Source organism: Nyctibius grandis, chromosome 8 (assembly GCF_013368605.1).
Source record: "Nyctibius grandis isolate bNycGra1 chromosome 8, bNycGra1.pri, whole genome shotgun sequence".
In the NCBI taxonomy this organism is placed as follows: Eukaryota; Metazoa; Chordata; class Aves; order Nyctibiiformes; family Nyctibiidae; genus Nyctibius; species Nyctibius grandis.
Window position 1 is genome coordinate 21162642 of NC_090665.1, and position 27856 is coordinate 21190497.

Here is a 27856-nt window from a genome sequence, read left to right on the forward strand (position 1 = left end):
AAACACAACAGAATTTTACAGGTAAAGGTGAAGCAAAGGCTGAGGAAGAGAGACAGAATTGAGCAATGAAATACCAGTTCCCATACCTCTCTAAGCATGAAGAGAACTACGGCTAGAGGATAGCAATACTTCATATTCACCATTATCACCACTATTAGGGACAGTCTTCTCAATCAATGCTGCTATGTTGATTAGACATCCAGAAAGGACAAACATTTGACATCTGGGACAATCTGAGGAACTGCAGCTACCAATAGAATCTGATCTTTCTGCACCTGTCTCGCTTTCTTCTTGATGTATAACTATACAGATGAACCAATTTCCTGGCACCCAACGTAACTGATTTACCTAGAAGAATTAACCCCAAGGTCTACTTGAGACTTCAAGTAGAATGCTTATTAGTTGACCAGCAACTAAAGGTCCATAAAATCAGTGCAATTTTGCTGCTCTACAAAAAAGTTAAGCTAGAAGTTTGGAAAACAGCTGCAATATCCATTCATATCTGGGATCTCAATGCTTCTTTGAGCCCAACAAATGAGAAATCCATCCAAGTAAACATTTCCTCCAATTCATGGCTGCATCTCAAAACCCCTACAACAAAGGGGATCTTTCTGCACAAGGAAATCACAACAAAACACTTCTGTGGTCATCTTCAGAAGAATACGCAAGGTTAGCTGCTATTCCTAGGACAGGCTTTTGAAGACACCAAGACTGGCATTTGCAGCAACTGTTAAGGGTTCAAAGTGTTTAAATAATACACTTGAAACACCAATGATATGCCTATGGTAATGTTCTCTGCACTTCAGCATTGTTTCTGCAAACAGTCACCAAACAGCATCAAAGCTCCCACAGATAACACCAACAGATAACACTCTGAAGAGCTATAGCTGCCTTTTGCAGATAGCTCAACAGCTCCTGCAAGTATTGGTACTTATATGGTTGGACAAATGGCCCAGTTCACATAGTTCATACAAAACGAGCTCAACTTTCAGATTCTCTCTTCCTGTTTGCACACAAACAAGTATGATGACTAACAGAGATAGTCTCTTGGACAGAAAGAAAACATTTCCAGAAGTTACACATTCTAATGTGGTACAAAAGCCCCAAATTTTCTATCATGATTTCTATTTCAGTATTCATGAAATGTTAACCTGCTCCTTCTCAGTCTGGGAACCAGAACATACTAAGTGCAGAAGTTACTAATGCAACAAGTAGCTTAACAATACACACTTGTTACCGCAAACAGCCAAGGAAGACAGAATAAACGTAACACAGAAGTATACAAAGAGTCTCCAAAATTTTATTTAAAGAAACATGTTCAAATGCAGCATTGAAAACAGAAAGAGTGGAATGCCAATAGTCAGAGAACTTATGTGCTGAGTTATGTCTTCTTTGATAAACTAGCACCACTGAATCACAAGTCACAGACTAAATTATTTCTAGAGGTGTAAAAAACCTCCACCATTATAAAATTCCTATGAGTTCTATTAGAAATTGGTTCTCAATTTATTACTCATAAAGAGATGAAAGCAGTTTGAAGTACAAGTTTTCCTATCTACTCATTGTTCAAGTTACCCATAAAAGACAGTTTCTTCTTAAATCTAAACATCCTGATCAAGGGGAAAAAATGTCTAAAAGTCAGCTTCACAAGTCTTTACAAACTAAACAAGTAAGAAAGATCTACTGTGTTATAAATATACACAGTACAATATGTACAAGTCTGATCTTACAAAATAAGAGCTTCCTAGTCAATAAAAATACTAACTCAACTACAAAATTTCCTTAGTGTTTAGTCAAGCTGTCTCAAGCAGTCACTATATCAAATTCCTAAAACACTGATTTGTTCCACAGCACAGCAGCTTGAACACGTTCACAATGGGAAAGAGCCCAACACTTCACCATAAAACTGATTTCTAATCCTGATTTCCCACTCAGGTTTAGTGGTAATGTTAGTGTTTGCTATCTATTTTAATGTCACAAGACCTTTACATATTTCTAGGCTGTTTGAACTATTCAAAGTGCTGAAAGTGCAATCAAAGAATAGAGTTTTGTATCCATTTTCCAGTACACCTTTCTCTGGCACGGGCAACAATAGCCAAGTATTTATAGGTCTGTGAGGTCAGAAAGGCACATGCTCATTTGTACATGGCTCAGGTAAGTATGCACAGATAGACACGTGCTTTGCTTTAAAGACCTGCCCCTAAACACTAAAAGGCTTCTTTTTGAGTATGGAGCTTCAAGAATTTCTTACAAATTGTTTAATGCAGATGCCTGGAATTCATAAAGACCTTGATACAAACTGCTTAAAATGACTATAAGTTGGTGGTGAAAAAGAAGAATGGTTTTGTTTTTAAACTTATGGTATCCAAGTATTGCTCTGGAATACAGAGAAACAAAGTCTATGCTCTCCCACTCTTTATCAAGCAACGTCCAGGTTACAGTAGCCCATGTGATTTATCATTTCATTACAGTTAACACAGCATATGCGAGTATACATATACATAACTCTCCCTCAGTATTTGTTCTTCTATTGGAGACCATCTGCAGTCTGAATGAAAATAAAACTATTTGAAGAATGTTTCAACCGATATCCTTTTGTACTTACACATAAAAGTACAAGAAATAACAAAACTGAACTGTGCCTCAACCAGAATACAGACTTTCACTGATATGCAAGTTAAATTGATTCCTTTTCACTTTCATTCCCTACAGTGGTCTTCTACGACATGCATCATAATAACTAGTGCTGTTAAAAACTAAGAACATATCCCTCTTGACAAAGCTGACAAATTTCTCTAGTGGGCACATTGGCTTGCTGGAACGTTTATAATAATCCTTGCAAAACGAGGTCTGGAATGTGACATCTGCACCATTATACAGGATGCGGATAAAGTGTTCTTTGGGTCTCTTCCCATCCTGCCACAGCTCAAAAACTAATCTGGCAGCAAATCTAGGAAATCTGGCCTCTGTAATGCCCAAGGCACTAAGAACAGGTGACAACGTGACATCATGTGCAGAGTAAAGAACAAATACTTCTTCTTTCTTGCCTTCTGCAATACGCTGCAGCCGATTAACCGTCTGGTTGAGGAGAGGATGAGTAGCCAATAGTGCATACAGGAAATAAAGTTTCTTTTCCTGTCTTTCTCTCTCATCCTCCAACTGATGTCTTTTGATTACTTTGAAGTGTTCCATATCAATGCAGCCAGTTTTGGTACACGGAAAACTGACGTTGTGGCAAAAATAGCACAAGAGAGAATCTATTGGGTTAGAAGCTCTCAACTGCCTGGTGGGAATGCCTACAATCTTCGCCATATCCACGTATATTTTCTCCAAATCATTGTTTTTCACCCGTAAACTGTACTGTCTGCGCTGTTCCTCTTCTAGGTAGTGGTTTCGCATAGGACAGTCGCAGCTTCCAGAGCAAAAAATGGTGCTCCACTGATGCCTCATGTTAATTTTCTTCCAGTCAAAATCTGGCAATAAAGTATAGAGCAGCGCCAACGCGCTCTGCAGGGTTCGACTTTTTCCTGTTGTCTCCAAGTAGAGCTGTTTTGTTGTCCAGTCACTCAGAAGCAGTTTATGTTTGTTTATATAAATTTCTCGTAATAGTTGTCCATTTCGCAAGTGTTGTACAACCCCTGAAAGAGAATTTTAAAAGAAATTACAACACATGATTAGAATCTTCTTCGTTTTGGAGAAAAAAAAAATACAGCTACCAGTCTTACTGATAAATGAACAATTAGTTAAAAGGTTATGAACTTCAAAACTGAACCTCGCCTACACATGACTACTAGGAAAGCTGCATGAAATATGAGATATCTGCTATTCTTCAGTATCTCAGATTCTAGGAGCTAAACTGAGACACAGAAAAAGCTGGTTACATAAAATTTGTTTAAAACCTTAGTGGCTTAATATTTGTTCTTTGGACTAGAGGCACAGACTGAATGAGTCTAACATGAGACTATAAAAGTAAGATGGTTACGAAGAAGGATCCAGACTGTACATGAGCCAGGTTTTCAGACAGGCAGTGAATGCTGTGCTCCCTGCAAATTTATGGCAGCCAGTAAAACCTACCAGCAGTCAGGAAACAAATACACAGAATGTAAACTAGTGTGTAAACACAAAACAGAGTGGTGAGGTGTGGCATTCGCACCAAACTTCCTTCTCCATCTTCCTTCATGAAGTACTCAAACTGCTTGATAATTCTTACAGTAATGGTCTGCCTAAAGTTGTTTGGAATTTAATTGCTGATATTTCCACCTTTTGTCCCAGTAACTAGCTCAGCAGAACTGATAGATGGAGTAAGAAAATAAGCTTCATTTTTCTGTTGTGAAAATATACATAAATAAATATGCCAGAAAGTATGCTCTTGGAACTTCATTACAAAGCTTGGAGGAGGTGGGGGGGGAAGGACCAGATGTATAAAGTTTTTCTATTTCCATAACACAAGCATCAAATGTGTCTGTTACATCTGACTCTCTTGCACAGGACACAGTAGTTACATCAGAGGTAAAAACTGGCAACCAAGTGATTGTTCTTCAGTTCCAGGGCCACTCTGAATTACAAACCAATCAGTAATAGAGTACCACATCTTCCGCAGGAGGGTTTGAGCAATGCCATTTTTCACAAGGGTGACAGAGCAATTTTGTGGTGTGGAGCAACATCAAGGAAAGGTGCTCTGCCTTGCTACACGAAGTTAAAAGAGATGCCAAGCGTGATCAATCTGTAACAGAACTGGCAAGCATGGTTTCTAGAACTGTTACCACTTTTACAGTAGAGCGTCTTAATACTTTATTCATATCCCAGCATAACCTAGGCTATGACCAACATTATAAGCTTCCCACAAAAAAAGCATTTATTTCAATACAAAGAAAAACAGAAGATCCCTTTTCATGCCAACTGTGTTTAACAGAGCAGAAAAGATAAAGCTACTATGGAAACTTACCTGTCTGTGTAAGCTCTCCCATTTCGCACAAAGAATGACTAGGGTAACGAGGCAGGCTGCTTAGGGAACCATCCATTTGGGCTGCAGAGCCTTTGGACATATGTTTAATGAAAGCTTCAAGCTGAGGATGAGAAGGTTTCCTAGAGAGGTAAACCAAAATGTGAGAATTTCCAAAAGCATATGGGAAAACAGCTCAAGAAAGTCAAGTATCCCAAGTATTTCAGCTCAGAAATTTCATGGTGTGATGTTACTTCCCACTAAGACAACATCTGCTCTTACTCAGGACTTTTGCAAGTATGCAAAAGAAATCTAACTACTTACTAACTACCAAAGAGATATAGGGAAACAGATGTCTTGTCATGTTAAAATTATGATACCTTTCAGTAAGTAATTTGGAAATATTTTTTTTTGCTTTTTGAATGCAGTCACTAATACTGTTGTGAATTTAAAAAAAACAAAAATAAAGCCTTACCAAAAAAATACTCTCTCCAGTTTCTGAAGTACCATGGCACTTTAACAATCTAAAGGGGTTCAAATAACCAGTATTTTAAGTAGATGATCTTGAAGGAATTCTCAAGTTTTGTAATGTGCAATGCTGATGACAATCTCAGCCTTTCTTTCTAATTACTTCAGGCTTCAAATCAAATAGCACATGTAGCCTCAATTAAGTGGTACCCGGAAAGGAGTATCCGGTGGCCCCATTAAAATCAGAAGCCATTGTTTTGGGTATTCTACTATTACCCAGGAAGAAAGAGTCCAACACTGCTGGACACTTCCACCCACAAATGCAAGTAATGAATACAACTGGAAAAGAGATACACACACAAAAAAGTCTAGGTTAACTCACTGAAACAGAATTCAGGTCAGTGAAGAATGCTTAGATCTCCTAAACTGTTCTGCAAATTTCAAACACACTGTAGACTCAGTTCACTGTGGTATTGCTGTGCTGAAAACTACATATACAAAAAAGTCCACAAACAATGTAATCGGAAGGGATTCAAACCTTTAAAAAAAAAAAAAAAATCTATGATCCCACTTCTACAACAGAAATACATTACATAAGCAGAGATTTTGTTGTTAAATGTTCATTAAATGTCAGTGTTCAACAAATGTCCCACAGTCACCTCTCTACTTTTGTGCAGAACTAAATCAGAAACTGTTTGGCAACCCAGCTCTGCCCCAGATGGTTCTCATTTTAATAGGGCTTTCACCCTGAATACGGTAAATATTTTTTTTTACGTTGCTCACAAAAAGATATAACAAAAAGAAGATAAATTTGGTCAGAGAACTTTTACAGAAGTCTGAGTTTTGTGTTTATTCTTCATACTTTCACTTTGCTAGAATGATAAACTGTTTTGACACAAAAACCTTAGATCTAAGAAAAACTTCCAGAGTTGCAGAAACCACGAGAGGGAGCAATAACACTACTAAAGCACGAAGACGTGTCTGGAACCAAAGCTTGCTAGGACAAAGACGTTCATGCTTACATAGAAGAGACAACTGAGAAACTCTTAGATGAGAAAGCACCTCTTGCAGAGCTGTGCTCACAGCATGCATGTACAGGAGGTCTCATAGGAATCAGTGCTGCTCTTAATAGAAAGACAGCTCATTGTAATATCATTTTATAAAACTTGAATTGTCCAGTAATAATAATAACCTTCAGAAAAAAAAAACAAAACAAAACAAACCTTGAGAGGAAGATGTTATGATAAATTATGGTACAACTGCCAGTAAGAAAAAATGCAAAATGAGACGAAAAGCATAATGAGAGAAAAATATCAAAATAATTTTTCATTTTTTTAATTCAAATTGAAAGGAAAACTAGCCAATTTATGACATTCTAAATCCACAGCTGCTTCTGTATATTATAACAACACAAATGAAGATTAATATTTGAGAAGCATAGGTACATAAAAAAGGCTTTGTTCCTTTCTAAAGCAGTGGAGGCTTCCTGATGTACTAAGCATACATTAGAAAGCTTAATCCAGCTCCAGTTGTGAATTTCAAGCAGAACTTTTTGTACATTTCACCATTTTCACAGCCCAGCAGTGCAATCTAAAAATGGAAGAATTAACTTGAAAAAATTAAACCCATCAGCAAATAGCTTTTTAAGCTTATTACAGACGTAGCAGGCTGAACTACCAATTTTCTAAACTTCACACTTTAAAAAACTCTAAACATGAATAAACTGTCAATCATAATTTTCCTTAAATCCTGTTTACTTAATTAGCAAGTTCTGCAAATACATGTACAAGAAAACTAAAAGATCCATTATAATCCATCCTGCATTATCCATTCTGCTTCTCTTGCTGCTTTGCTTACAAAAGCCTGAATTCTAATGGAATCCAACCTGTACTGATAACACCGTCAGTAGTCACTTGTGGGAAGGAAGAAAGGAAAGAAGAAAGAAAATAATTTATTAGTGCTTTGCAAAAAGATTTATCTAAAAAACGGCAGGCAAGGTAAACTAACACCCAAGATAAAATAATGAAATGTATGATAATTGGTCGTTATAGTCCAATTTATTAATATAGCTTTTCATATACATATGTAGATGCAAGTTACTTAACTTTGGATTACATTATTTTTAAAGTGAGCACAAGGTTAAGGACAAGCTTGCAGAAGTGAATTCTGAAATGTGACTGTTAGGCATATTTCTGAATATAGATTCAAAGCTTACTACTTGTTAAATATATTCCAGGGGATGAAAAAAAATAAAAATCAAACAATAGAAATAAGAGCCATTCTGCCTGAAGGGGACAGGCATCTCAGGCTACAATATACTTCTATCCTTGATGTAATCCTCATGTACGTAACCAAATTCTGACCATACCAGCAATCCTCCTGATTAACCCCCTACAACTGAGCAAATAAAAACTTATTTTTCTCAACAGCAAAATTTACAGCACCACTCAGGCCACTAGCTAACAAATGATTCCCCCTCCCCGCCCCAAGTTTCTCTTTTATTTAGAATCTGAATCCTCCTGTTGAATTGGCCAATTTACAGATGCCGCAGGAGATGGAGTATCTAGGCAACACAGCGAAGACTGCTGGGATTGTTTGAGCAGGAAGCAAAGAAAATTACTCAGTTGTATAGCTGAAAAGACTGAAATATCTTGAAAATTTTATTTCCATAAAAGTAACCAGAAAATAAAAATAGGCTGAAGAGATATCCTTCTGGAATTTGCTGGACATTACGACAGTAAGCTACCACATTTGGAAAATGTATTCATACAATAAATATTTGAAATTTTGTCAGAACATGGAATGGCTTTTCACCTAACACCACTAGTAACAGCCATACTTTTTCCTAATTTTGAACATTTATTTCCCATTTTTAATGCCTGTTATTTTGCCTTTTCATTATTTTTGTAAAATAAAATAAATTTTATCTGTAACAAAACTGAGGATGCTTCTTTTCCCTCAAATAATGAATTCAGCTTGTCTTTTTGTTATTTACAAACCAAACACTGGGATAATAGATGCCAGATGTAATAGTATTGTTCTCATGCACTAGTATTAAAATGGACCAACATGTAAATCCTCATGCAACATTTAAATATCTTATTTGTAAAGGTCTTAAAAAGCTTTAATACCGAAATGTCATCTCTCTATTGCTCTGTAACCAGTGTACATGGAAGGAAATCATACTGTGCAACTATTTCAACTATATGTGTATTTCTGCCAGCAACTGAGCTGACATCCTTCAATAAAAATTTCCCTTTTCCTTGAGGAGTTTAGATACAAAAATGTAGAGGTATTTTACTTTTTTTATGAGAAGCAAACACTAACTTGCTGGCTGTTCTGAATTAGCACAGCAAAGTGAGAAATATAGCACCAAAGTGAGCGTAAGCACATGACACCTCAGAAAATCTGCTGATACATTTTGGATGGCTTAGCTGTAATGGCACAAAATACTGTGTCAGAAACATGCATGAAAATACATTTATTGCATCTATTATATATGCACAAATATATAATAAAGAATCACAGCATGAAGACTATTGGCTAGACTTGATAGTTAATTCACAGAGCAAGAAGAAAATAATCCTTGCTTCTCAGGGCAACGTGTCTCAGGGCCACTCAGGAAAATATTTCTATTGATTTATATTGTCTACTTGTGAAGCATTTTCTTCTCTAGTGATCCTTGTGAGCAAAACCTGTTTTTATTAAAGAATTAAATTAAATAGAAATCAGACCTAGAGCAGAGTTTTGTTCCTCTTTTAGACCTAAGCTGCAAATCAGACCCAACAAGGTCAATTTTGGCAAAAAATCCCCACCTCTCAATCCTTATGTTTAGTAATTTTAGGACTACTTTTGATCGCAATTAATTCCTTGATAGGAACAGGATGAGATTCCTTTAACATTCCTTCCTATCAAAGCTACTGGACCACTGAACTATTGCCTTATTTCTACTATGCATACTGTAAAATGAAGTGCAGTGTAAACCTTGTTTCTTCAACAAAGCTGGTGGTCAACAAACCACAGCGTTCAATCTGTCCTCCTACTCATTAAACTGAATACTCTTTTGAACCACCTACAAATTTGAGACTACACATCTATAAAAATTGCAAAGTTAATCTAATTAAGATGAAGTACAATATTTAAGAAACAGAAGTGGAAATACATTACCTTGAACAAGACTACATGCAACTACAGTTTATTTAATAATTTACATGTTCATAAAAATTCAAGAGTGGCATGAATAATGTACCTTCACCACCATATAAGATGCTAGTGAAAAAAAAATATGTTGGTCAAGGTTATGATTAAAAGAGAAACCGCAATAGAAATACTTTAATTATTGAGATCAATTACTAAGTTTCATTTATTTAAAAGCTAAAACTGAAGAGTTAATCAAGTAGAAAACTAACAGCAGAGTACGGCTGCTTCACAGAATTAAGGAGGGGTGAACTCTTTATTCATCTTACCGCTGTTACTGCACAGTGCTGTCCTCTCACAGCACTATACTTTAGAGTTCTGCAGGAGATCTATATGCCTCGGGAAAGCTTGTGGAGGTGGACATTGATACAAATGAGATATTGATTTTTTTTTCCTTCCCAAACAGCATTTATCCATGCAAATGTCACTTTTGTTAGTAAACGCACAATCTGCAAAAGCCAGGAGGACCAAACTTCTCACAAGGAGCTGTAGAACCCTCAGTGTGTCACTTGGTGAGTAAACGTGACCACTCCAGGCACACGTCAAGCTTCTGACAAACAAACAGTACCTTTTTGTAATCATATCATACCAGATTCTGTCTGCTAACTGTACCAAAAGCTAGTCCTTTTTCTCTTTACTGAAATGCAAAAAATGAATTTATAACTTCAAGCAAAAATAACATGTGTTTTCTGCAAAGTTCAAGTAAACAGAAAAAGTTTACAAAGGACAATACTGTTTCCTTTTTAGAAGGCAAATGACTGGAAAGAGACACTAAAACAAACAATACATTATCATAGTCTACAAAAGAGATCCTTAGGACAGCATTAGCACTGTTGGGGCTTATTTATTCATAAAGGTCTTACAGATATTACATTCTTATAACAACCTCTATAGTGATCCAGTCTACTTCACTGCTCTTCTGAGTCTTTACCGAAGTCGGAAGGGGCCTCAGGAGACCTTTCTTCACCTAACTCTGGTTCAGATAATGCTTTAACCCTGCTCCAAGTCAAATCCACACCTCCTTTAGCTCACAGTATAATACTTGCCTCTCACACATTTTTCTCTCTCATATTTCTGGCAGTTTCAAGACATGCATATTGAACCTAAAATTCAAATATTTATTACTAAGCTCCTTGTGATTAACATCAACATCTCTCAAAATGCATTAAAGCATTTGCCAATTAACCCAGCATGCTATTAAATTATAGCAGTCTTCTGAAATCATTTTAGCATCTTCCAAAAAGCATTTCTTCTCTATCCCATATACAAACTCAGTGATGAAACAATGCATTTTTTTTACTTTTGACACTAAAAATGTAAGATACAAAGGGAAAAAAGTAGGAGATTAATTTATTCCCCTTGATAAGCAAACACTACAGTGAAAGGATTTTCATAACATCATTCAATTAATTTTCTTGAGGAAAAAAGTATGTATTATGCAGTTCCCTTTGGAAATTTGCATCCAGAACAATGAAAATAATAATAATAATATTAATTGAAGTTTTAGATTGAAGAAATCTCCAAAGCATTTAATCCATTTGCTTATATTCATTCCACACTTACATGTCACAATCCATAATTCAAAAAATTGAAGCGTGACCTCAAGGCTATTTTTGCATACCCATTAGAAGTCCATGGGGCTGTAGTATAATCTCCTTAATTAATGAATTCCATCAACTGAATGGCAAGTCAAATAAAGAACAGACTGAATATGACCAGCATACTTATCTGAAACTAAAGTCCAGAAATCTTAAACAAGCCAGACTTGCAGACATCTCGACTTAATTATACAGCATCAAGAAACCTTCAGTTCAAAGGTAGCAATTACATACCTTGTAATACTCTCAATATAAATACATTCACAATCAAGCACCAAATTTACATCACAAAGGAATAAAAGCCTGACAGCCAAACACAGCAAATAGCTTCCTGATGTTAAAGTAATAAAAGTTCCATTCAAAACAACAGCAGAAACAGTAACAATCCTAGCTTTATTCAGAAAGGTCAGCTTTAACACATCTGGACAGAACGGTACAGAGCCAACTACTTTATTCTTTCTGCTGCCCTTTCAAAGGCGGCCAGGAGATTCTATTTTACATGGACTTTGTTCTCAAGGAGACTGTTTTTTTGGTTCCCCACTCATTTTTAGTGGCTGTGAACAGGAGTGAATGTATCATCTACACAGTGATGTTCTAACACTTCATAGATCAGTAACAGCCAAGGGTATTTACACTGCTGGCCTCCTCACATCCTGACACTATGCCCTCTTAACTGCTTAACTTGGTCATTCTGTTGGCAGTGTCAAAAGCTGCACTACTTGCTTGCCCTTCACGGACAGTCTTCCTGACTCCAGGGCCTTCATGTTGCATTCCTTGCCTGAAACTGAAGTGGAAAGAGCTATAAAAGCTTCTCTGACAAATACAAAATGAAGGTCTCGTGTGGCACTGTAATACTGAGAAATACAGCTACTCATCCAACGTTGTCACTTGCAGTTAACATCTTTGCAATAAAGTTCTCCTCTCACATACATTGTAACGTGACAGATATTGAGCAAGATCAGAGCCTTTAAGAACTCCAAAAGGCATCTGGATCATATTTCTTTACTTAGTATTTCATGCTGAAAATAATCTCACCCCTTAAAGGCACGTCATTAAAAATGTTATCATAGCTATTAGCAAATGATTCATTTTTCATCTAGTTGGAGAAATTAAGTGCCCACTCAACTCAATGGCAGAGATATCTAGAGTTTGTGTCCTGTCTGCAGTCTCAGGGCTGCGTATCTGATTGCAGAAAACCAGTCTGCTTGCAGCGGCCACAGAACACTGTTGGGGTCGGGCACGTCTCAAAGAACTCAAACTTCTCTTGGAGGATGTTAGATAAGACCACGGAATGCCACTTCTTGACACAACAAGCGTTGCGGTGGAAGTTTAATTATGAATAAAGAAAAGAAGCAGCCAACATGACAGCAGAGGAAAGATTACAAAAAAACCAAAATTGCACTATGTAAAAGGTCCCAGACAACTGTCACCTATAAAACTTGTTCAGTATACTCAGAAAATCAGGTATTTTGGTTTGTGTTCATAGGCAGGCATTCCAAAAGAGTTGTCTCCTTTCAAAAATGGAGGATATTGTTTTGCTCAATTTCCAATTTTGATACTTGTACCAAGCAGCTAAGAAAGATGTTAAGTACACATATGCAACTCGAAAAACAGCAAAATTAGAAGCTATTTGAATCTTCTACATTCCAGTGCCATGTCAGCTATAAAAAGTAGATTCCTCATGTCTAGATTTCTTCCATTTTACTCTAAAAAATGTATACATACACTTTTGCATGTATACTTGTATATATTGTAGTCAAAAGTGTGGAATATTGTATTTTTCCTCTGTTTAGAGGAAGAAAATTGTAAATTTTCCTCTGTTTAGATCTTCATACAAAATGTAGGCAGATAGATAAAGTAGCCTGAATATAACTTAGGAGCTCCTAAGTTTGTTTCCTACGAACAGGTAGACACATAGATGGGCTAAAACGATGCTTTCAAATTTTCGTAGGGTTACCCCAGCCACCCTAACAGTAGCTTGATTCAGCAATAACGGTTACTTTTCAATATCTCATGCCAGAATAGCATTACAACACTGACTACAGCTGAAGACAGCATTGCAAGCCTTACAAATTTCAGGACTTATACTAATAACAAGGGCAATTTTTTTTTTATGCAGCCAGATATCTGAAAAGAAAAGCAACATATTTCCACTTTCTTTAGAGAAAGATCCAATTTGCTGATCATTTTCTGCCAGCTTTTGTGTCCATTACCATATGTATCTACTTAGCAAGCCTCTTTAATCAAGCTTCCCATCACCTTTACAAGTACGAGATGAAGCTATACTTAATTAGTTTCAGGTATTCTTTCATATCACTTCAGCATCTTTTAGCAACATTCCTACTGTGCACTACTACTACTGCATTTGGTTTTTAATATACTCGAGCCAGAAACCGATGCAGGACGAGATATGAAAATAGATTCCTTTTTTTAAATGGAACTGCCATAGACAAGGTAATCACAAACCTAAACGTGTTCCATAATCCATTTGCTCCTGCAGAGAGAATATTTTGTTAAAAGCCCACTGAAGAAAAGCTGAAAGGACAGAGTATTTCAGATATAAAAGATAAAATCATAAATGCTACTGCTGACAGGAAACTACTAAAATTAAGGAACACAGCCCATAAATCTATCCAAACAAGAAACATGCGTTTGATGTATCTAAGTCAGAAAAGCACTCCCAGTGTGCCGTTAACACTTTCAGCATGACAGAGTAAAGCCACTTCTGAATAATTCTACACCAGAAAAGTGAGAACATCATCTCTTCTAAGACAGAGGAGATTCCATGCTATTCTGGAAGAAGGTATTTATGGTACATCTACAACTGCCTTGTATACCAGTAGATCAGAAGACATACTATGACTCTTTTCCTGGGTAATATAGGCAGGTACACAAAGCAGATGCAGCCCCCAGTCACTGAAATCTCCACACCTGACACTGCTGAGAGGGCAGCAGCATAAAGCTGTAGATTTGCCTAGAGGTTTTGCTGACACAGCTGATGATAGTTTTTCCTTAATATTTTTTTAACTGTAAATATTCAGTAGGTTCACTAGAAAGTCCTCTGTTGAAAAAAAAATAATTACCACAGATCCTGCTTAAAAGGAGAAAAAACACATGTAATCAAGCAAGCTAGGACAAAGGTTGGTGATTTACATCACTGTTTATTTCTACACCAGACTTCATCTTTATCAATGAGTAAAGTTGAAACAAGAAAGAAAGGTTCTTTCACAAGGAAGAGAAGCAATTCAGACTGTATCTACAGTTCAAACTGGTTTAGGTGTGAAGACAAGCATTAGCCAGCTACAAAGACATGATGTTAGACAGAAGCACACTATACTGAAACAGAAATGTAAATGATGTCTTAATTGCATTCAGACATAAAAAACTTATGTGTGACAGTTTTAAATAGCGAGTGGTAACTACAGGAAAACAGTTTTCAAGTAGCAAACTGTACTTTCTTTTTAACTTGTACTTTAATAGTTAAATGTAAAACCCTTTTTTTTTCTTTAAACTATTTGTATCAAAGTACTTTTATTTAAGGAAATTCTGATAAACTGTATTTCTGAAAAATAAAAGGAAAAATAATAATATAAAACACAAATATCAATTTTCCTATCTCAGTGACCAACTGAGACCTTTTTGTTTTCACACAAAAGGAAGCATGCTTAGCTGAAATGGAAGAGACATTCTCAAACACTGCACTTAAATTTTCAAAATGTGTAGAAGCTTATCTGAGAGGAACAGTAATGGAAATATTAAATTAAATAGCTTTTGCTTTTTACAGAAATACCAGTAATTTCTTCTGGTGTGAACTGGTAGTAAGTAATAGTTCCTGTTTCAAAGGAAATATTGTACACCACTCATACAGAGCTTTTTTTTTTAATCCACCACAATACACAAACATCAGAAGTCACAAAGTACTTCAAGCTGCAGAAATTGTTTCCTGATGAGGAACAAAATAATTATCAAGTGAAACACACACTTTGTAATGATAAAAGCCAAGAATCTTACCTGCTAGGCAGCAACATACAGTCAATGTCAGGTCTCTTTGTCTTGGGAATGGCATATAGTGGATACCTATCGCCATGTCGAATCAACACTTGAACTGACACTAGCTTAAAATAATGAGGTGCATGACCTAAAGCAAAGGGAGGGGAAGTAATAAGTCAAGTGAACGTTACCTAAAGCTTTCCGCTCTGCACTTTTTTGTTAAGAAAAAAAAAAAGCAGGTATAATCGGCTTGATAGCTTTCATGTTGCAATAAAAGAAAACCCCTGTAAGAAATGATAACTTGCTGTCCCAAGAAAGATTTCACTTTAAATTGCAAGACAACTTATACAAGACTCAGGTGCTTAGCACATTCTCGATCGTACATATAAAGTCCAAAAACCGTACAAGGTGTTACTGAAGCACTGATCCCCGCCACCACGAGAAGGCTACCCTACTCCTATGATACCTCTCTTCCAAATCCGTATCAGAACGACGGATTTTGCAGCATGCCTAATTTGCAGCTTTTTGATATACTAGTTTGTGATTTATTTTATACACATTAGTGGGATATGCTAATGAGGGAATTCATTCAGACTAACTTGCTGCTGCAGACGCTATAGGGTGAAGAATACAAATGCATCTTCTAGCTCACTATGTCTAATGGTTTGGAGTTCCAAAATTAATTAATTCTGGTTGGGTTTTTTTCCAGAATTCCAAGTCAGCTGTTTTTCAGATGTTAATAATATAATTTGCAACGCAGCTCACTTGTAATAAGCATTATAATTCAAATATTAAATATCTATATCACTTCCACCCCATTCAATTTTAGGCCTCCAGTTGGTAATTGACTAGAATCAGAACCACTTCCACAAATCAAGACAACAGAGAGGATACAAAGGGAAGGAAAGAACAGCGTATTTTGAATGATTTAACATAACTTGGCAACCAGCTGGCATTTGCTGTACCTTCTCCAAGCACCAAAGAACTGACTGCACAAAGTTATCGTTTCCAATGACAGCACGCAGAAGTAAGCAACGAAACTGTCATTTCCATTCGCAAAGCTTACCTTCCATGCTGCGTTCAGCAACAGTGGGAATATTGCAGTAAACATGAGCTTCATAAACAGGATCTATTGCAGGAGGCTCAGTCAGCAAATCAGGCATTATTCTCTTTCGGCTTTTAGGATTTAAACCATCTTCCCTGATGGGGTTTACTGGGATTAAATGCACTGAAAGACATAAAACATACAGCATATACCTTTAGGAGAGTTTAAGGATATATAGGACTATGACTTTTTTTTTTTTTTAAAAAAAAAAAAAGTAATTATGCACAAAGATATGGTTTCCATGAAAGGACACCACTCTACAGTTTAGATCATTGTTGTGAATTTTTCATTATTTACATAGTCAAGAAGGCAAGCCCAGAGAGCTCTTTAGCAAGGTCAATGCTTGGCTAAGACTGCAGAAATGCAGTCTGGGGAGGTCCTACTTGACTGGAGGTTAGCAAATGTGACACCCATCTACAAGAAGGGCCAGAAGGAGGATCCAGGGGACGACAGGCCTGTCAGTCTGACCTCCGTGCCAGGGAAGGTTATGGAGCAGATCATCTTGAGTGCCATCACACGGCACGTACAGGACAACCAGACGATCGAGCCCAGTCGGCATGGGTTTATGAAAGGCAGGTCCTGCTTGACTAACCTGATCTGGATGTGAAAGCACTAGTTAATTTATGAGCCTTACAAGACTACACTTGTAATAACAACATGCACACATTTTTTTCTATTAGTATTTTCTGGTATTTGAACAGGGGCAGATTTAGAGGTGAAAAGGAGGAGGAAAAGTGTTTGTATCTTTACCCCTATTAGTCTTCTGTGGTCAGAGGAAAAAAAGAAAAAAAAAAAAAGAGAACACATTTTGAAACAGAATTTTACTAATTCTTCTGTGTCAGTTCCTCAGTTGCATCTTGACTCCCATCCTAATTTTAGAGGCGAATTTGTTCCTCAACAGAGAGTTGTGTGGACAAAGAAAACCAACGAAGACAGCAAACTGAAGTGAAACACACAAAGATTTTAAGAGCACGTAGCCGTTAATGTAAGACAGACTCTTCATTCTTACACTACAATACACTACGCTTTGAATATTTTTATGTGGTTTCTCTTTGCCTGCCCAAACCAGAATTCAAGCATTTTCCATACCCCAGCTAGTGCTGTTGACATGGCTAATACCCGCAAAGTGCAGTGACTTTAACTTTTCCTTAAGCTGTTCCAGATTTTGCATACGACTGCCCACAGGACTGTGCTTGGCGAGAACATTAAACTGCAATTTTCACTTTGGCCACTGAAACTGCAGAGCTCAGCTGCCATTCCAGCATTTATTTATCAGATTCATTTTTTAGCTCCTTCCACGCTAAGACTCATATTATTGTGATACATTACAAACCGCTGACCAAGAAACTCCAGCAGTAACACAAAGCCTTTGCAATATCTATCAGAGGTTGGTAAGTCTGGCTTGAAGGGGGCTTGCAGGAAATAATTCCCAAACCTAAGAATGTGTTACAACAGTTGCTGGACTCTGCAAATAAACAGCATTACAAGACAGTAGTTGCCTAAAGAGTATAAACGGGGAAATTACAGCAGTTACGTTATATTGGTCAAGCTTCCTAGCCTGAAAAGGTTAGGAGCAACAACTCTCAGCTTTCTGTTAACAATTTTCTCTAGAGCAACCCACAACATTGTTACTGCTCACTTAATGTCACACAAAAACATATAGAGTTGGCTTAAGTGCTCATGGAGGTAACATAACTCAATTCAGCTTTGACCCATGGGTGCTTTGGAAGACAGGGGAAACCATACCTCAATAGCAACAGCTACAAACTCTGGTGCTAAAATTTGGTTGGGAGATTTAAAAACAAAATAAGGAACCTAATTTTTTATCTAAGGCACTTTTAACTACATAAAACTCAACAGTTGACATTTTTGCACTGAGACTATTAACTACAGCGGTCAACAGATGCATACATTATCTTATTAAGGCCAAATGCCTGTGATTCACAGGGCCAAATGTTTTGTTTGCAGATAGCAATTCGCATTTCTAATCAAACTAGTTGAATAAATACTTTAAGACTGCCAGACAAATTGAAGAATAAGGAAAAGCACTAAATCTTAAAGAATCTACTCTGTTTAAAATATTAAAAATAAAATTGAATATTAAAAATAACACCTACAGGATTATCAGATTCCATGTTTGAAGTCAACGCAGCAGTTATGGGTGCAACATAAAGACTATTTTATGGACTAGAAACGGACTCAGAGATTAGGAATAACAATAGTTCATGTCATTAATTAAAAAAAATGTTTATTAAAAACTATCCTATTCTAAATGCCACTGCTAACTACGTTTATTAATTACTTAGTAACAGCTGGTAAATATTGCCCTTAGTGTACAGTGAACAAGCTTGGCTTATACCAGGGAAGAAGGGACACAGCATTTCTGCACTAAACCACTACCACCCTGCCCACGTCCAAGTATCTCAGATAGGGACTGGGCTAAAGGAGCTTCTAACTTTGAACCCACCTGGAGCATAACCACATTGTCTGGATTTCTGAACATATTTGAGTAACCTGACCTAGTGAAAAATGTCCCTGCCCATGGCAGGGGAATTGGACTAGATTATCTTTAAAAGGTCCCTTTCAACACAAACCTTTCTATGATTTGACTGAAATGATGCAAACTGTTTGTAGGTTTGACAAAGAAAATTATCAAGAAGGTTAAAAAACTCTGGTCACTTAACTAAGCACTGTCAGAACAAGTAGTATTTACTTTTAGCACACGTGAAATAACACATATTGGGGGGAAAAAATAACAACAAAACCAATCAAACTATGCAAATACCTGGGTACTCTCTTTAACTACGTTAAACAGAAAAATAAAAAAATCATATGATCTGGGCACCAGTCTAGGCAGTCTACTGGAAATTTCCACTGAATGTGTACACATAAAAATAGCAAGTATTTCAGAAGGGGCGGGGGAAACAAGACCAAGGAGAGATTAATTCCAGTTGGAAAGCTGCCTTCTGTTTGCTCAGCCTCATCAGCACAGTGACCCTGAAGAGCCCACCCAGCAAGGCTGGTCCTCCTCTCCTCTTGTTAAAGCTCCTCACGAGCTGTAACAATCCTGCAGTTTCAGTGTTTTGGGATGAGAACCCCAAGTGACACAGCCCCTCTTCCTACTTCTGCCTGGTCCAACCAACGACAGAGGTATTGTCCATACCGACAGCTAGTGTCTCAGTTGTCTCTCAATTGTTTTCTCATCTTCTGCCATTCCCTGGACATTGTTAGTGCCTCACATATTTATGATGTTTTCTCCTTTCTCCCTCCCTTTTCATTTCAAGTACTTGGGCTTCGTGCTCCCTTGCCATCTTCATTTATCCTTCTTCCTAACTGCCCAGTCCTTCTTTGCACGCCTCATCCTCTCCAGCTCCCTACTGCACTGAAGGCTGAATTTGTTACTCCATTTTGGTATGCCTTATGGCACACAGAGCAGTTATTTAAAGCTCTTTAAAGAGCAGACTGTCTCTCTGTTTCCAAGTTATTTCCTTACTAGAAGTCCTCCTCTGCAGCGTCAATCCCACCTCTGTCTCCCAAGTGGGGTTTCTGGTCCATGTAAACCTACAGTAGTATTGGACTGACACAGCTCAGAAGAGGAAAGAAAAAAAAGAAAAGGGGTGGGAAGTCCCTCATATGGAGTTGAAATTCATCTTTTTACCAAACTCTATCCTGCTCTTTCAGCTGTAAATCATTATAAGATCAGAGTTCTAGTATGTAGTTTTCACACGACTTTTTATAGCTTAGCACTACTTTATATGACTTGTTCTAGCAGTTCACAGTAACAGGCACTTGCCCAAAACTGCAGTCTGCCCATGTGTCATACTTAAATCTTTGATTAAGGGAGTTTTTGAACAAGATCTTTACACTGCTGTGCCTTTCAAAGCTCATGTTTTACTATGACAGGAATTCAACACTGTAAGACAGAAATGAAACAGATGATTTTGATGTGCATTTCCGACAGCCAGGGCAGTTAACAAAACATATCTGAAACATATTTGGTGATCTAACTGGAAACTTTGCCAACACTGAAACTATAAAGAATACGTACATATTATTATAGAGATAGTTTGACAACAAAAAGGAAAAGAAAACATATTGTATTTCCCAATATTCATAAACTTATTTTTAAAGCTAAAGAAGCTACATAGAAACTACTTTGTAACATTAACTTTGAAAAAGTTCTACCTAGGAAAAAAAGTAGAAGGCTTACAGAAACAATAAAATGAGAGAGATCTCAATGCAACTCTGCTCGGTGTCCCACGAAGTTAAAATTGTTTGAAACACAAAGTAAAACTAAACATACTGGCTGGTATCAGACAAAAGAAAGACCTGATAGAACAGTGAAACAGCAAATGCTGTCCTGTGAGAGACCGAGGGGCACTGGTCACACAGCAGAATAGCTGAATACTGCTGCAGAATCACTCCAAGAATTTTTGCAGCTCCAAACTGAGATATGATTTTGGTTAAGTGAACAAAATCAAGAGGAAATAAAATGCAAACTCTGATACTAAGTTTAATTAAACAAAAAACCTCCAATAATTTTTATTTTGAATCAAGCCAGTTGCCCTACAGAACCTGAAGACAAAATTTGAAAAAGAAGTTAACAGTTTGACTAAGAAATGTCTTCATGAACAAAACCGATGGTGTCTGAAATTATGGCATACGGTTTTATTCTCAGTGTACATTAAATATGACCTATTTAAAGAGCAAGAAGTTAATTTGTCTTCCATACTCCTCCAGTTCCTGAATGCCACAAAATATACCAAAAAAGACAAATATTAGACAAGCAGTTTCTAAGTGAGAGGGACAATCATTCAGAAGTGCTTTGAGTATAATGATTGTAACAATTACTACATAGCAACTAATCCCCTCCAGAAGAATGTCAAGTTTATCAAATCAGCTATTGTACTCAGAAGCCCAAGCAGGGAGCCAGGCTGATATGAATTAGGGCTACAAAACTGACATGAATTTGACAGAATTCAGTACAGCAGAAAAACAAACACAAAGCAAAGTGCAGCTCATGTAGAAGAAACACCAAATTAAACGCTAAATCACTCCATTACCAGTTTCTCTCCCTCCTGCAGACGTAGTTTCAGCCCGAAAAACAAAAGGTATCACCACGGTTTACCAAGAAGAAAAACATTTATCCATTAAAAAAAAACCCTAACATTTACCTAAAACCAGAAAGACAGGCAACAAAACCATTTTCCATTTCTGTTTTCCCTTGTAGCTCCAACCAGTCTGAGAAGCAGCAGCACAAGTAGCCATGTTGGTCTCAATTTTCTGACTGAACAGAGACCCGAAGTTTTCATCTTTTATAGAACAGAAGGTTCTTTCAGCCCCATGCAAACATAGTTTAAAACAGTCACATGGAAATGAAGCCACACAGCAGAAAAGCAAAAAAAAAAAACCCACCCCACTCTAGGTAACCTTATGCTAATAGCTACAGAAAAGCAAACACGTATGTCAGAGAGCACAAGAAGTTATTTATCCCTCTTCACCTTTTTTTTCCCCCACACTCCACTTTCTGCTCCTAGCAAGGCACTAAGAAGGCTACCAAGCACAGAGGAGAACACTTGGGCTTCTGAAACTCTTGATGATGAATGCAGACTTCTCTTCTAGTTGCTCTCTCTCTGAAAAAAATGGAAGCTAGAAAAGGAGAAGTATAGGAAAGAACAACCAGAAAGAGACAGGAATGCTTCACAGAATCACAGACTGGTTGGGGTTGGAAGGGACCTCTGGAGATCATCTAGTCCAACCCCCTGCCAAGGCAGGTTCCCCTAGAGCACGTTGCACAGGGTCGCGTCCAGGTGGGTTTTGAATATCTCCAGAGAAGGAGGCTTCACAACCTCTCTGGGCAGCCTGTTCCAGTGATCTACCTCACATTGAGACAGAACTTCCCATGTTTCTGTTTGTGCCTGTTGCCCCTCGTCCTGTCACTGGGTGCCACTGAGAAGAGTGAACAAACTCTTCAAAACAAACTCTTCAAAACAAATGAGATGGGGGGAAAAGGTGGAGAGGTGTGCAGCGAGAAAAACAATCTAGAAAAAGTAGATAATGTGCATGTGGGCTGAAGAGCACGTAGTGCAACACCGAATGTAGACGCTGCCAGTTTGGAAGGGAGGCAGCCTGGGCACATGCTGCAGGAGCTCCCACACCCTGCCACCCCCAGCTTCATCCTTGAGGAGCACATCCCTAGGGTCACTTTTAGAGCTCTGCTTGGGATTACAAATGCATATTTGGACATCAATGAAGTTCAAATACGCCTGTGTGACACACAATCCACCTTTCTCATTTTATTCTTTTGTACAGATAAATAAAGGCTTTGCAAGTCTCAAAGGTAAGATCTGTATTAACAGCAAGGGCCTTCATCCATAATGCACAACGCCACAAGCACTAATGTGCTGTATTTGAATGCTGAGTAATCACACAAACAAAAAAGGCTTATTAGCCACACACTGGTCAAACTATTAAGTACTATTAAGAAAAACAACCATAACAATCTTTAAAAAGGCTTTCTAAGCCTGTGAACATAAGCTTCTAAGCTTCAGATTTTATATTTATACAAAATATAAATGGAATTGCTAAATTTTTATGTAAGTTCATCTTAAATTTTCAGTCTTTTAATTTATTAAGAATGTGCAGTTTAATTAAACAAAAACCCTTCAGTAATCTTTATTTTAAAATCAAACCACATGCCCTACAGAACCTGATGACAAACGTTATGTTTCTATAAAATCATCTGAACTAATGAAGAAGTGATAGCCCTCAGTATCTCTGCAGTCCCCATCCCTTACCATCCACATCCGAACCTACTTCTCTCACCACATCCCTGCCGCCCCTAGCATTTGCCCTTCCATTTTCCCCACTTCTGCTGTGCCTTCTGCCTGTTCAGGAGCAAGCGGGGCAGGGGGCCCCTGAAGCACAGGTGTGTTCTCTGCAGACAGCTCCCTATGCAACTGCTGCCCTTTCTACTGTAGAGCAGGCTCCAAGCTTCAAGGCCTTCTGCCCACAGGGCTGGTAACTTCTCTGAGCACCACTCCAAAGTGGAAAAAGAGTGAAGGGAGCTATGGGGAAGGTGGGTAACAGAAAGAAGAACAGTGTGGGGCTGAGGGGGACACACCTAAATTTAACCTAGAATAGCAACAACGAAAAGCTCTGCCTTGAGAAATCCCAGAGAGCTAAAGAAGGATCCTTGGAGTGTAATTTCTCCACAACACTTCAACCTAGCAATAGTATGTGTTTCAAGGTCGCATAGGTACAGCCTTCAGACTGCAGCTGGGCAGCAGAGGTAAGCACTTCCCTTGATACACTTACAAATACTCTCAAACCAAAGGTCTGAAAATGGATGAACCAAAGTACACATTCATCAGCCTCATTACAGAAGCGGGCACGAATTTCCAGCCCCATGGTATCCACTGAGCAGTCAAACGAGAGCAAAACAGTGAACCTCTGTTCACAGATCCCTTCCTCTGAGTTTCCAAGACTTTGCAAACGCTCAGCACTAGTGGCGAGTGACGGGCCGAGACATGCCCAGACACATATACTCATTTGACACACATTCCATTTCTGGATTGCTGCTGCTGTTCTTCCTTTTGTAAGAGACATCATAGTAATTTAGAGAATTTTCAGGGAGTCCATTGACTTACAGGACAGTCCTACTGCCAGCACCCTGTGTTTCGAGTTCTAAGACAGACTTTGAAAAACATTCATGAGAAGTATTTAGAAGCATAGTAACCAAGTAGCAGATATCACTGAATAAACATTCTTTTCAAGCCAGTGCTTCTCATGCTATGGCAGCCTTGAATACACACACTTCATACTGCGGAACCACAGATTTCTGCAATAGCCTTTATTACAGAATATTTTGACACCAGAAGTTAAAGCCCACTAGAATAGTTCTATTGATTCTATCAGGTAAACATAGACATCTCCCTTCCTACAGCAAAAATATCAATTACTTTTGAAGACAATGAGGAATGCTGGAGCAGACATGTGGAACAGAACATCATATTTTGAATTCTTACATATAAACATTAACCAGCCAAGAGAAATTGATTAAATTCACAAAGTTTTTTTTTTTTTTTCTATTTTGATGCACTGATCCTTGTAGAGTGAATTTCTGCATTATCTGGGTCAATATTAGAAAGGCACTGCTTCTAAAATTCTGTTCTGTAGTGCTATGTTTGTATTTCCTTGTGTTCCTCAAACTACATCTGTTTCAAAGTGACCACACAGAAGATACAGTCCCATTTCCTTTCCAAATTATTTCTTGTGATTTAATAAAGACAAGAGGTGGATTTCCCTTTTCCTTTGTTCTTGCAGGCCCAGTAATCGCAGAGCCTGAAGCACCAGCTCCCTCGCTGCCCTCCCTCCGCCTGGAGAACTTAGCCACAGTCCGCCTGCAACCCCAGACATGGTGGGGAAGGGAGCAGGGCAGGTAACGTGAGGAATGACTCTCCTCCAACTGGAGGAATACTTATGGGAAAACTGAGTTAAGATTTAGGATAAACAGATACTGTTTTTTCACTACTCAATTTCAGCATTAAGTTACCATTATCAAGTTGACTGCTAGAAACATCAGCCCAAGCCACATGTGCTGCCAATAAATACTTAAAAGCATTTCAGCTATCTTTCAAAGTCTGTCAAAGACATCACTAGAGGAAAACTGCAGCAGACAATGCAACTAACAAGACCAACAGCTATAGCAACTCACTATCATTCAGTTCACAGTGAAAATAAAACAAACACTCTTTTTGGTTTGCCTGCTACATCTTCTCTAATATTCTTTATCACCTGAGGAAAATCACCTGTCCAAGGCTAAGATGGACATATCTACTGGAAATAAGACATTTAAAGAACTGCTACCTGAAGTTTTCTATTTTCCATTGTTTTTTTCCAGTTCCTTAAGCTTTGATTAATTTCTTTGCAATAACTTCTCTATATTACAGGGCAATTTTCCCCCTAGAAGTCTGAGCAACTTTTAATTATTTAACTAAGTAAATAAAAATGCTGTTTCTCTGTTTAAAGTGTAGGAAAAATAAGTTTTCAGAAGCATACAGTATATCACAGGTTTACAGAAAATGCATACTCAGGAGGGCTAGGAGGTTGCAGACTTAGCTACTTTGGTGGAAATCAGATCTGATTGAGAGGGAAGGAGTGTGAGCTCTGAAGTGTTTTGTTTGTTTGTTTTTCTAATGTGAGTGTTTTTGAGAAAACCTTGTTTATAGTAGGCTATAAGGACAAAAAAAGTGAAGACTTCACAGTGGTCTCCTCTCATGCAAAAGCTCAAATACAAGATAAGCTAAATTTCAGTTGAACAAAGTGGAGGTCTATGGATACGCCCCAGTATGAGCTTTCAGAACACAATCCCTTCCTTCTCCCCGGAATAATCATAATATGATTGTAACTGCAACTTGTAAGTGCATCTTAATTTTACTAATCAATATTGACATCATTTTACTGCATGAAATGCAACCAAAAGCTTATTCTTCAGTCTAACACTAGCTGAGTTTTCAGCCTTCTTGGTTTTCAGATCTCTAAAGTTTTCCACTGGAGATGCAAATCTCCATATGGACAATTGAGAACTGCTGTAAACTGTCTGCTTTTCTCAGCTGTTTTTCACAGACTTGGTCAGAAATAGCCAAATCCCTTACCCCTTTTCCAGGAGTGGGTTACAGTCTATTTGTCTGCCTATTTTCTAGATCACAAGTTGGGAACTTCTTTAAAGCATTTTCTCATCTTGGGGTAATTGCCAAAAGTAGCCTTGTGCCCACGGAGCCATAGCTCGCAGGCATTGACCCAGGGCCTTAGTCCTTATCAGACTCAAGGCAGGGAAAGGCCAGATTGCCTTGTCTGTGTATTCATGTTCAAAAATAAATAGTACAACTACACATGACCACCACTGCACTGTAGCTCTACCAGCTTTAAACAACTCACGCCAGAATCTCTGAGGACAAGTTCCGTATTTAGCTGCACGCTTTGCTGATTTTTTTACAGGGTCCCAATCCGACTTACACAAGGAAAATAAATATGTTAAGAAAAATCTTTTTTGCACCAAAGCACAACATGGCAGGCCTTGGAGTGTTATGTTTTTGAGACCGAATTTAATCAGACACGTTAAATTATACAATGGGTGCTTGCATTTATTGAGTCCAGATGTGGCTCTGAAAAGAGCTTTATAGTTTTAGGGGTTCCCCCCCCTAGTTCTTTTTGAATTGACAATTCAGAAGGGCATATGGCACTGCTTAAATAGCTTCCAGGATTTTCAGCTCGACAGCAGTAACACAGCAATGCTGAAGGCAAGTCCGGGCCTTTTCAAGTTCTAGAGAAGACTCATTTTCCACTTCTCCCAAAGTGAAGAATTACTCTCTACATTTTATTCTATATTCCTACTACACTGAAACCTTACATTGTTCAACATGGAAAAGATTCATATTTCCATTAATTAAATGCACTCCTTTCTTTAAAATAAATATTATGCATAATAAAGCTCTTCCATACCAACTTCTCAGTAATTACCTCACTGCTTGGCTCTCCAGTCAATTTGCAGGGTACGAGGGAGGTCCCTACTAGACATCTAGACAAGGAGACAGGTTTCCTGCTCTATAAACACACTACTCAAGTCAGATATTGCTCGTGCCCCCGGTTATTTAGTGACAAGACGTAAAAAAAAGTCCCACCACTGCTTACAATGAAGCAGTTCTGTTGGTCCCTGGCCTACCACAGCCTCGTTAGGATTCACAATGAGAAGTGTTACACGAACTGCACCACGATGCTATAAATGAAGCCATTCCTATCGATGTATCTGCATAGCTGCCATGTCTCATCAGGCTGCAAGATGACTTTGACTACACCAAATCAGTGGTCTGAAGGCTACCAAACAAGGCTTAAGCATATAAAGATTAAATAGTTTTTTACGGTCTGAAAGCATGATTTTTGTCAATACAGTAGATCTAGCCATTGTTACTTATCTAACAAGGTTCATGAGCACTACAGAAAAATTTTAAAGCTCTGTCCTGATTCTGTCTACAGAACTCAGCAACTGGCAAATGAACTAATCAAGCTGAGTTGTCCTGGAACAGATTTTCAAAACAGCTTTTATCAGCTGTGTTCAGAAACTGTCAGCAACTCTTCCCATTTCCATAGTATTGTCTCAAAACAAAGGTCAACATCAAAAGGTAGCTGCAGAACACAATATACTGAACGCTACCGCCATAATTTGCCAGTGGGTGGTGACCTTTGATTTTCCTTTCTGTCCTGTATATTTTTTGGATCTCACAAATACTGGGGTGGCAAACTGTGCAGCAGTGATTACATCATGACTGAAAAAAGTCGCTTGGCGGATTTCACATGTGAACCGAACACAAACATAGAGGCCAACTCCACCAAGTGTTCAACGCAGCAGAAGAAAACATGGCAAAAAGTATTTTCTCAGGAACATGGCCTGCAAATTCTCTGGCTTCTGTGATCTTTTCATCTACAGCAGCTGAGAATGATACAAAAATATGCCCCATGCAGCAGAGTTCAAGACAGTTCAACAGTTGCTCCTGCTCT

The 27856-nt window shown here is 38.0% G+C and overlaps 1 protein-coding gene across 1 annotated transcript in view; it reads right to left on the reverse strand.

The window, feature by feature from the left end:
• Positions 1-1350: 1350 nt before the first annotated feature.
• PXYLP1 (2-phosphoxylose phosphatase 1) overlaps positions 1351-27856 on the reverse strand; it is a 57250-nt gene continuing 30744 nt past the window's right edge. Inside the window, exons 3-6 of the mRNA XM_068406725.1 lie at positions 16262-16423; positions 15217-15343; positions 4946-5085; positions 1351-3638 (exon numbers count right to left, since the gene is read on the reverse strand). Coding sequence (XP_068262826.1) covers positions 2707-3638; positions 4946-5085; positions 15217-15343; positions 16262-16423 — 1361 coding nt within the window. The 3' untranslated portion in view covers positions 1351-2706. The remainder of the gene's footprint in view (positions 3639-4945; positions 5086-15216; positions 15344-16261; positions 16424-27856) is intronic.